General features: G+C 41.6%; 2 protein-coding genes across 2 annotated transcripts in view; both read right to left on the bottom strand.

The window, feature by feature from the left end:
- Positions 1 to 194: 194 nt before the first annotated feature.
- On the bottom strand, positions 195 to 8,410 carry LOC134082293 (collagen alpha-1(VI) chain-like). Its single transcript, XM_062537941.1, has 6 exons — positions 8,255 to 8,410; positions 2,750 to 2,856; positions 2,396 to 2,579; positions 1,940 to 2,111; positions 1,444 to 1,473; positions 195 to 1,222 (listed from the first exon to the last, which is right to left on the bottom strand). Exons 1-6 carry the CDS (start codon positions 8,408 to 8,410, stop codon positions 618 to 620), a joined length of 1,254 nt encoding a protein of 417 aa, XP_062393925.1. The 3' UTR covers positions 195 to 617.
- Positions 8,411 to 9,236: 826 nt separating this feature from the next.
- Positions 9,237 to 10,543, bottom strand: part of LOC134082513 (collagen alpha-1(VI) chain-like) — a 79,315-nt gene continuing 78,008 nt past the window's right edge. Inside the window, exons 27-29 of the mRNA XM_062538274.1 lie at positions 9,927 to 9,992; positions 9,691 to 9,726; positions 9,237 to 9,361 (exon numbers count right to left, since the gene is read on the bottom strand). Of these exons, the coding sequence (XP_062394258.1) occupies positions 9,317 to 9,361; positions 9,691 to 9,726; positions 9,927 to 9,992 (147 nt within the window). The 3' untranslated portion in view covers positions 9,237 to 9,316. The remainder of the gene's footprint in view (positions 9,362 to 9,690; positions 9,727 to 9,926; positions 9,993 to 10,543) is intronic.

Here is a 10,543-nt window from a genome sequence, read left to right as displayed (position 1 = left end):
CAACACTGCCCGCAAGGCAAGCCCCAAATTGGGCAGCCCTGGACTAGAGGCTACGTTACAAGTTCACCCTTCTCTCTGTTAATATTCAGATATTCTGTTAAGATTCATGATAGTCTGAAGAAGATATCAAATCCTTATGAATGAACTCGTTTTGACAAGCTGTAATAAAAATGAATTACAGAACAACAAGTTTATTTTTTTTCCCCATCTCATGTTTAATTAAGTCTTTATTTAAGCCTATAGCGTATTGTTTTACATAGGCCTATCATCTCTCATAGGTACGCATTCTCAATTAATCTATACATTGATTTCAAGAAAACAAACATCTTTTCCACATATCTTTATTGAATGTAGTCTTCCAGTGTATTTTCACATATCATTGTCTCCCATAGGTTACTCATGTCTGTGATGATAATGTAGTGTAGGCAAATGTACAGCCTGTAAAATCCCGAAATCCTGGGATTTAACAATTTAACAACCACAAACATACAACAATAAATCGTCTCCAAGCATTACAGTAGTTACTCTTAAAACCCCTATGTCACAGAATTAATACTGTCAATATTAATACCAGTAGCTATTACAGTTATCACCATCGCCTGCACGATTTAAGGCAGTCAGGCTTTAGCCAATTTTTTGGCAAGGCTTTGCATGATCACCCGCCTGGTCAGATCAGAGTAATGAGCCACCCGGTGGACTCTGCGGTCCACAGCCTCATAACTGTACCCACTGGCTTGCCCAGTCACCAGCTGGCACACGCCCGTCTCGTCCACGATCTCCCCCACCGTCAGGGCAAACACCTGCATGTTCTGCCCCAGAGCGGCTGCGGCAGCCTTGGGTATGTCAGCACGGGCAGTGGCCTCAGACCGGCCGTCCGTGAAGAGCACCACCTTTTGGGTAACCCCGCGCCGACCCTCCCTTTTGACGGTGGTGGTTAAGAAGCCCAGGGCGGCCGGGAGGTCCGTGGTGCCGTCCATGTACCGCACGGCCTGGAGTCGGGTCAGCACGTCGTCCACCTGGTCGGTGAACGGGACCTCCACGCTCTGCTGCCGGGCCCCGCCGTACTGCAGGACCGAGAGGCGCAGGAGTCCACTGTAGTCTGTAGACAGCAGCCGCTCCGCCATGTGTCCCACAAATGCTCGGGATAGCTCAAAGTTCCTCTGGCCCACACTGGAGGATCCGTCAAGCACGAAAACGATGTCAGCTGCCTCCTTGAACTCAGCTGGGAGAAGATGAGGGGATTCTTTTTTTCAGTGTAATAATCATTTTAGCTGATGTAAATGTTATGATGGCTACTCAGCACTGTTATACAGTATGCAGGGAATAATTGCCAGCATGTTTTGCAAGATGTTTTCAACTGGAGCTGGTGTCCAAGTAAACATGAGTTGATGAGTGTGAGAAAGTAGCGTGAGAATGAACACAATAGGCAGATGCATACTGTACCTCGGCATGTGTAGTCTGGACACTTTTTGTCTGAAAAAAAGAAAAGGAAGATATTAGACAGCTAGAAATACTAGTATCTAAACAGTTACAACTGTGCCAATAGCCAAATCAGAGATAAGTGGTGCGTGTTGCAAAAGGGCTTAATGGCTTGGAGAGTGAAGAAAGTAGAACGTCTCATTGTTCTAGAATAGAATATTTTGGCAGACACTGAGCAATTTTTGCCCAATTTCAGTTGGGCCAGACTTAACTTTAGATTCAGGCCAAATTCTCAGCTGATTTGTCAAGAAGTTTTAGCAGGCTCAGGATGATTGTTGTAACTTCAGTCCGATCGGATTGTTGTGGCATGTCAACAACTTTTGTTGGCTGCATGAGCAGTCTGAAGCACAGCAATCATGACAGATTGAAATGCCTAATGTGTGTACCGTATGTTGTATCATGCAACTGAAAATAAGTTGGAGTGCAGACCAGGTGAGCAAGTTAAGATCTGTGGGGCTACCTTGACAGATATAGTTGGTGACATTTTCAAAGAAGGAATCTTCCAGAAGCTGAGAGTGGTCTGTTATTTTCAGGTAATGTCCTGCACCAAATGACTCCAAGCAGCTGATTCTCCCCAGCATCGTGTGATGCGGAGCTCGGCGGAACACGTCACCGATCCCTATTCCCAGCACCTGCAGGGTAAAGTGAGTGGCGCTCAGATTTGAGAACGTCATTTTAAAGGTCACACATCTGCACCCTTTTTCCACAATTTTAAATAGTTTCTCGAGGTCTAAATCACCTGTGTCATACTTTGAAATACCAAAAGGAAGAAGCACCACAACACCATTTCCAACCCTGCTAAAAGGTCGAATGAGCCATTTGAATCTACACTGTAATGCTATGACATGTTAAAACAATGAGCATAATAGCTATATTGTCAATTCTGTAAGTTGAAGACAGAGAACAGGTGGCTTACTCTGTTGTTGGGTATGCTGCACAGTGATGACAGTGGCTTTGTGTCACGTGGGTCAGACCTGCCATCTGTCAACACTATCACCACCTTGTGGTCAAGCTGGGAGGTGCGGAAAGCCTTGCTGGCAAAGTCCAGTGCTTCACCTGTGTAGGTACCCCCAGCTATCCAGCGCATGTTCTTCACCGCACTAAAACCAATCATATACAAGACTGATTCAATAAAAGACTGAACTCATTACATCATATCCTATTATCCAAGAGGGATTTGAAATATGTTGACATGATGTTTTATAAACAATTTTCCACAGTACAGGAAGTGTGCGGCTCCAGCAGGAGGACCCATGGGATCTCTTCTCACCTTTTAAGCTGGGACAGTGAGGTGATGTTGGGGTCATCCATGGACACCAGCTCCTGAGTCCCTTCATGACTGTATTGGACCACGCCCACACGAGAGCCAGGCTCATTCTGCACACACAATTACCCATGAGACACTCAAACACCACTGACCTCATCTCAATTCAATGTTCAACACAACACTGAACCCAGAGATATTGAGGAAAAACATTACATCACATTATGCACATTATCCTTAGAAGGCATATTCTCAACACATGCTCAAGGTGTAGTTTGTCGTTCCTGCAGCTGAATGATAGCTTAAAGTGTAAGTTTGGCGGAAATTGAAAATAAAGCTATTTTCTGAATGAAAATACATCAACTAAGCCGTGGAGGAAGTAATTTTCGCTCATCACGCAGTACAGAGCTAGCACGGGCAGGACCGACAGCCCAAAATCGCAAACAGTGGGTGTGGATGGGGATTGGAGCCACACGCTTTCAAAATCGCATTTTAAACCACTAACAGTGCTCAAAACAGCGCCAAACCTCATCAGTAGCTTGCTCTAGGTGTCTACACATAAAACGAAGCACCAATCAGTCTGTAAACTTTGGAATAGTCAGTATACACGTAGAATCAATTCGAGACCGCAACACCCCATCTGAAGCACATACATGTCTCGCGAGATCTCACACGAGAGGTCGTGGACTTTCCTTCGTGAGGAGCTGGAAGGGGTTATATTCATAACAGTCTTCTTTTATAAACGTCGGGTTCATGAGCCAAGTTGTTGGTGCTTCGTTTTATGTGTAGACACCTAGAGCAAGCTTCAGACGAGGTTTGGCGCTGTTTTGAGCAATGTTAGTGGTTTAAAAATGCGATTTTGACTACCTGTAGGAATAGGTCCCGTGCTTCCGTGTGAGATCTCGCGAGACATTTCTGTGCTTCAGATGGAATTGCGGTGTCGAATTGATTCTACGTGTATACTGACTATTCCAAAGTTTACAGACTGTTTGGTGCTTAGTTTTATGTGTAGACACTTAGAGCAAGCTACTGATGAGGTTTGGCGCTGTTTTGAGCAATGTTAGTGGTTTAAAAATGCGATTTTGAAAGCGTGTGGCTCCAATCCCCATCCACACCCATGTTTGCGATTTTGGGCTGTCGTTCCTGCCCGTGCTAGCTCTGTACTGCGTGATGAGCGAAAATTACTTCCTCCACGGCTTAGTTGATGTATTTTCATTCAGAAATTAGCTTTATTTTCAATTTCCGCCAAACTTACACTTTAACGTGAATTTAAACCAACAATATTTCTATATCATGAAGGCAGGGGCTGTGCGTCATGTATCTGTTCTGCTCTTACAGAGACCTTCGATATTTCTTTCTATCTTATTCATACATACATCCAATAATAATCATCAAAGAGAGAAGAAGTGTTCATAGCAAACTACTGCAAGTTTACAAGTGTGTTTATTTTTGGCAACAGAAAGGGCATCTGTGATGTTTATGTATCTAGGCTGTGTATTTGTGTGTATGTTTTGTGTACAGTTGAGTGTAAAGTAATATATTACTTTACTAAATAGCTAATATATTTGTTAAGAATAGTTGAAGTTACATGATTGTATAATGTATTGACAAAAAGTGTGCTTAATACATTTAAACCTTTTTTCCATGAGAATATCAGCACCAATGCAATGTAAAGGACCCTCCAGCCAGAGTGGGTAAATAGTCGGCAGGCCAAGACCCTAAAAAAAACTTTTGATGGCATTTTTTGTTAAAAGTTGGCAACCATGCTAGAAGTTATCAGTAGGGTCTGAGGTTCCAGAATCCAGTGGTTGCCAAAATCAAATGTATAATTTAAGGTCAAATTTGAAGGTCAAAAGGTTGAAAACAATAGATTTTAATGGTTTGTCTTTTGGGGGGGCTCTATTTTCATGACATCCTTTTTAAAAGTTGGCAACCATGCTAGAAGTTATTAGTAGGGTCTGAGGTTCCAGAATCCAGTGGTTGCCAACATCATTTTTATAATTTAAGGTCAAATTTGAAGGTCAAAAGGTCGAAAACAATAGATTTCATGGTTCGTCTTTTGGGGGCGCTCTATTTTCATGACATCCTTTTTAAAAAGTTGGCAACCATGCTAGAAGTTATTAATAGGGTCTGAGGTTCCATAATCCAGTGGTTGCCAAAATCATTTTTATAATTTAAGGTCAAATTTGAAGGTCAAAAGGTGGAAAACAATACATTTTAATGGTTCGTCTTTTGGGGAGCTCTATTTTCATGACATCCTTTTTAAAAGTTGGCAACAATGCTAGAAGTTACTAGTAGGGTCTGAGGTTCCAGAATCCAGTGGTTGCCAACATTATTTTTTATAATTTAAGGTCAAATTTGAAGGTCAAAAGGTCGAAAACAATAGATTTCATGATTCGTCTTTTTTTGGGGGGCTCTATTTTCTTGACATCCTTTTTAAAAAGTTGGCAACCATGCTAGAGTTATTAGTAGGATCTGAGGTTCCAGAGTCCAGTGGTTGCCAAAATCATATTTATAATTCAAGGTCAAATTTGAAGGTCAAAAGGTTAAAAACAATAGATTTTATGGTTAGTCTTTTGGGGGGCTTTATTTTCATGGCATTCTTTTTTGAAAAGTTTGAAAAAAATGTTGATAAATATTTATTGTTATTGATAAATAATTTGGATATTTAGAATTGATATGGCCATTACTCCTTTATGCTATGAATAACACAACACGTTCTCTAGAGAATATATTGCTAATAAATAACAAGAATGCTTTTTATTTCAAGGCAAAATGTCTATGTCAATTCAAATGTCAATTCAGACTGTCTGAATGTTTTTATATGCAATGTTTTGCAATGTGCACTTTTTGTTGCTGTATTACAAAAAGGCTGTCTCGTCCTGATCATGTTCCATCCTTACATTGTTGAGACATCAATCAGCCTCACAACCGCATGCAGGTGTGCAAGGCTGTCCATTCTTAAGGCAAGTGCAGGCATGTGTACGGCACTAGGTTCTATAACTAAGTTATCAGCTCCAAGCAACTACTTGGAACAGGAGGTTCCTGAGCCACACAACCAAGTGTTGGTCTACAACCTTCCAACCACCTGTCTCCTCAGGGATTTCACTAATGGCAGGGTCAGACTATACCATTTTTTTGTCGCTCACGATTGTCGTTTACGATCTACCATGTCACACTATACGATTTTAGAACCATGAAAACCTCTCCGCGTCTTGCTCGGGAGAGTGGCCACATACACCGAAAGCATCGGTCGCGTCATACGACAGCCGTCAAATTTCTGACAAGCCAGTCTTTTGGTCAGGCTGTTTTAGAACGTCGTGAACGACAAATCGCAAGTCGTGAAGCATGTCACCTTATAAGATTCACTCCGCGTTTGATGCCGTGCCCGATCATTTGAAATCGGATACGATGCTGTAAACTTGTCGGTCATGACAAATGGCCAAAATCGGGGTGATATCGTGTAATCTGACCAGGCCATAACATCTACCTTGTGAGATTGCAGCCATACCTTTGCCTGGTAATTTGCACGTGCAAGATGCAATGACAATGCATCACTTGTTGGAGGTAACATTTCCATTGCCTTTTTGCCTTTCTGAAACAAGTCATGTCTAGCCCTGTCAATACCCAAAGATGTGCATGGTGCTTTGTACAGATGGCACAAAAACTCCTCAATGTCACCTTGAGGCCCATCCCAACCAACAACATGTAACAGTTCTGGGTGTTGCAAATACACAGTCCAACATGACTTCTTCCCATGTCCAGCAAATGAGGAGACAGTATCGCAACCAGTTAGGGCATGGAAGCCGAGTACATTATCCACAACTACCCGAGGTAGAAACTCATTGATAAGGTGGACTGGGTAGCACTCATATTCCTTGGAAGTCCCACTCATCATCCACACCTTGCAGACTTGGTCCCTAGTGAAGTGAAGAAACAGAAGGAGGAGATCTGTATCACGGCACTTCACAATGATGTTCTCGTACCCAGCATTAATTACTTCCAGCATATAGGATGATGCGTGTGTCAGCCTCCTCATAGTTTGCCTGTAGACCATGCATAATTCCACGTGTCGTCGAAAATCCACTGAGAATGGCAACTTCATGGAAAGTGTGCAATACAGTCTCTACTCTCGGTTTTTATTTCCTAATGATGTCCTTTTATTTCATGTCATCCGCAAAACTGAAGATTTGTTTTTTTGTAACTAATCACCTAAACGTGTGTTCACATCAGAAGCGACCAGAGTGACGAAAGTCATTATTTCTCTGCAAATTCGGTGGCAAGGCAAGTTTTATTGATATAGTGCATTTCATACAGGGGAGCTCAATGTGCCTCACATCAAACAAAATAATAAAGCGAAACGAATTGGGTGACCAGATCGAAAAAGTTAAAAGTCTGAATATGCCAATGAACTATGATGTAGCTCGGCGAAAACCAATTGGAATGTACACATTTTCGACAGGCCAGAGACGCTCTATGATAAGCTAAATCAAACATCCCAATATAAAGTCATGAGTGGATAAAACAAATTCATGTTGAAGCGGACTCATGTGGACGCTTCTTCAGTGAGCCCGGCGACCTGGTCGCTTCTGATGTGAGTGTTAAAATCTAAATTCTTTTCACATTTACCTATCATTGTGGCAAGTACCATCTGGAACCTCAGACCCCACTGTTCTAGCATGGTTGGCAACATTTAAAAAGAATGCCATTAAAAACAGGTCCCCAAAAAGACGAACAATAGCATTTGTTTATTGTTTTTGAGCTTTTGACCTTCAAATTTGACCTTAAATTCTAAATATGATTTTGGCAACCACTGGATTCTGGAACCTCAGACCCTACTGATAACTTCTAGCATGGTTGCCAACTTTTTAAAAAGAATGCTATGAAAATAGAGCCCCCCCAAAAAACGGACCATAAAATGCATTGTTTTTGAGCTTCTGACCTTCAAATTTGACCTTAAATTCTAAATATGATTTTGGCAACCACTGGATTCTGGAACCTCAGACCCCATTGTTAACTTCTAGCATGGTTGCCAACATTTAAAAAAGAATGCCATGAAAAAAAGAGGTCCCTAAAAAGCCAATCCATAACATTTATTTATTGTTTTTGAGCTTTTGACCTTCAAATTTGACCTTAAATTCAAAATATGACTTTGGCAACCACTGGATTCTGGAACCTCAGACCCTACTGATAACTTCTAGCATGGTTGCCAACTTTTTAAAAAGAATGCTATGAAAATGGAGCCCCCCAAAAAGACAAACCATAAAATGCATTGTTTTTGACCTTTTGACCTTCAAATTTGACCTTAAATTATGAATATGATTTTGGCAACCACTGGATTCTGGAACCTCAGAGCCCTCTAATAACTTCTAGCATGGTTGCCAACTTTTAACAAAAAATGCCATCAAAAGTGTTTTCTAAGCACATTTCCTGGTGTTGGCCTGCCGACTAAAAGGGGCACGGGTGACTCTGACGTGCCCGTCTCCACACCCTCTCCATGGTGTCACCCACCTTGTCCTTGCTGAACTTTGTGATCTTGTTGATGATGCGGATGATGAACTCCTTCTCCAGGGTGAAGTTGTGAAGCCCGATGCTCTCGGAGCTGTCCAGCACGAAGAGGAGCTTCACCGGTCCACACTCACACTCTAGGGGTACACAAACGCGCATGTGCCACATACAACAACAAAGCAGAATGTGTTACAACTGGGAGGAGAACAGAGGACAAGACTGTGAAGGTTTTTTTAATTTTTTTATCTCGGCTTCATTGAAAATGAGGGCTACCCTCAATGACACTCGGAGAATAAATCAAGGTTGAATGAATGAATGTTTAGAGGATTCCACTTCTTCATTGACTATGATAACCAATATGAATATGCTTTATGCATTGCTAGATGTGAAAAGTGAATATGGACAATGGCCACTTCGAACATTAATCTTTTAATGACAATTAAAAATGTCATGTATACAATACAAATGACTTACCACAGCAAGCTGAAAAAGTAAAAGAAATGGCATTATTTCACCTATACAGTAAATACTGTTTCTCTCTGTTTGGCCCCTTGTTCAGGGCTGTATGTTCAAACATACAGTAACAGACTTGAAATTGTTTGCTCTGATTTGTCTCCTGTGGACCACAGATAGCCACAGACAGGCATGGACTTATATGGGTCTGTTTAGATGGGGAGATGGTCTCTGGAATCTCCTCCTGTTTGAATGCATCCAGGTCTTCCACTCCACATTCTATTCAAACACCTCTGTCAAAACGGACAACATGACCTCACCTGGACATTTACTACACGTGTTTGTCCAGGAGGAATGTGCAAATATTTACTCTGTCAGATCTTGCTGTTCTTCCTTCCTGGAGGCAATGAACTAGTTTTGGCCTCTCACTACATGTGCTATAGTTTAGTTTGGCAAAGTGTTTGTGTTTCTTGATGTGTTGCTGATAGCATAGCCTTCAGCGGAAGGAGGCGCTTGTGTTTAGTGCTTTAAATCAGTCATTGCAAAGTTAATTTATGAGGTGCAGGGCAGTTAGTTCAAACCACTGGCGAAAGCAATTGCTGGACATTTCCATCACTTACAGCATAGTTTTTGAATTATCTCCAGAATCTCACACTCCTGAAAAAAAGAATAAAGAAAAAAATGCATTTGTAAAAATTCTCTCTCTCTCTCTCTCTCTCTTTCACACGCACACACACACACACACACACACACACACACACACACACACACACATACTACGCCGCACTACATAAACATATACAACTGGAGACACTTTAAGCACCTAGCCTGTTAAAACAAACCATATGCTCAATGTATAGAGTCACCACCCCTGAAGTAGTCTCTCTTTTTTAGTCTCTCAGAACTGCACCCATGCATGACAAGACTGTAAACCAAATTTGTGATTCCTATCATATTGCATTCAGACACGTTAGAGAGTGACTCACATCCGGCCCGGTGGGACCCTCTGCTCCAGGAGTCCCCTGAAATGGAAAGCAGAGGTTTACAAGAAACATAACTTAGATAAACGACATGGTGTGCTATCTTTAACGACGCCTGTGTGGCTGAATTTGGAGATGTCTGCGCATCAGCTCTTAATCATTTTCTTTAGAAAAGATAACACATTATGACTAATGTTTCCTTGATGATAGGAAGTGTCTCCTGGCTTTTTGGACTTGCTTACTTGCTCTCCTGCCAAGCCGGGATAACCTTTTGGTCCTGCAGGCCCTTCTCGTCCTGGGAGGTTGTTCTAAGGACACAAAAGAGGCAGACACTGAATCCTGACAATATTTGAAAACTTCAAGCAATTGGACAGGTTATGACAAGATTCAAAGATCAGTTCTCAAGAAGCAAAGCAGTTGTTTCAAGTGAACTCAATTTGACTATAAGACCTGGAAGGAGAGATTGGATAAATGTCTTCCTCTGCATAAACTTGTTCCCTACTGTTATATATAAAAATTGATTGCAGCTGGCACATCTAACCTGGACTTTGGCCAATTAAAAACAGTGTTGGTGAAATGAAGTACCTGGCAACACATTCCTTTACAGAATACAAAGTGAGTAGCAAGACTGCATTTACTCATATAAGGTACTGTATATATAACAACAGAAAAACAGTGGAGTAGGCCGACTGTACTGTATGTACTGACCTACCCATGAGAGTGCAATTCACCAGGCTGTCTATAATGTCAATATAGTGCTTGCTGTGAGCTACCAGTAAGTTGAAAGAAACGTCTAAAATGTCTGTTTTGTACCACTGTTCTATTGATAGCATATTTCTACAACACATTTCCCTTGTTC

This window comes from Sardina pilchardus, chromosome 6 (assembly GCF_963854185.1).
Source record: "Sardina pilchardus chromosome 6, fSarPil1.1, whole genome shotgun sequence".
Taxonomy (NCBI): Eukaryota; Metazoa; Chordata; class Actinopteri; order Clupeiformes; family Clupeidae; genus Sardina; species Sardina pilchardus.
Note: the sequence above shows the minus strand (reverse complement) of the source record. Positions and strands in the feature narration are given on the sequence as shown.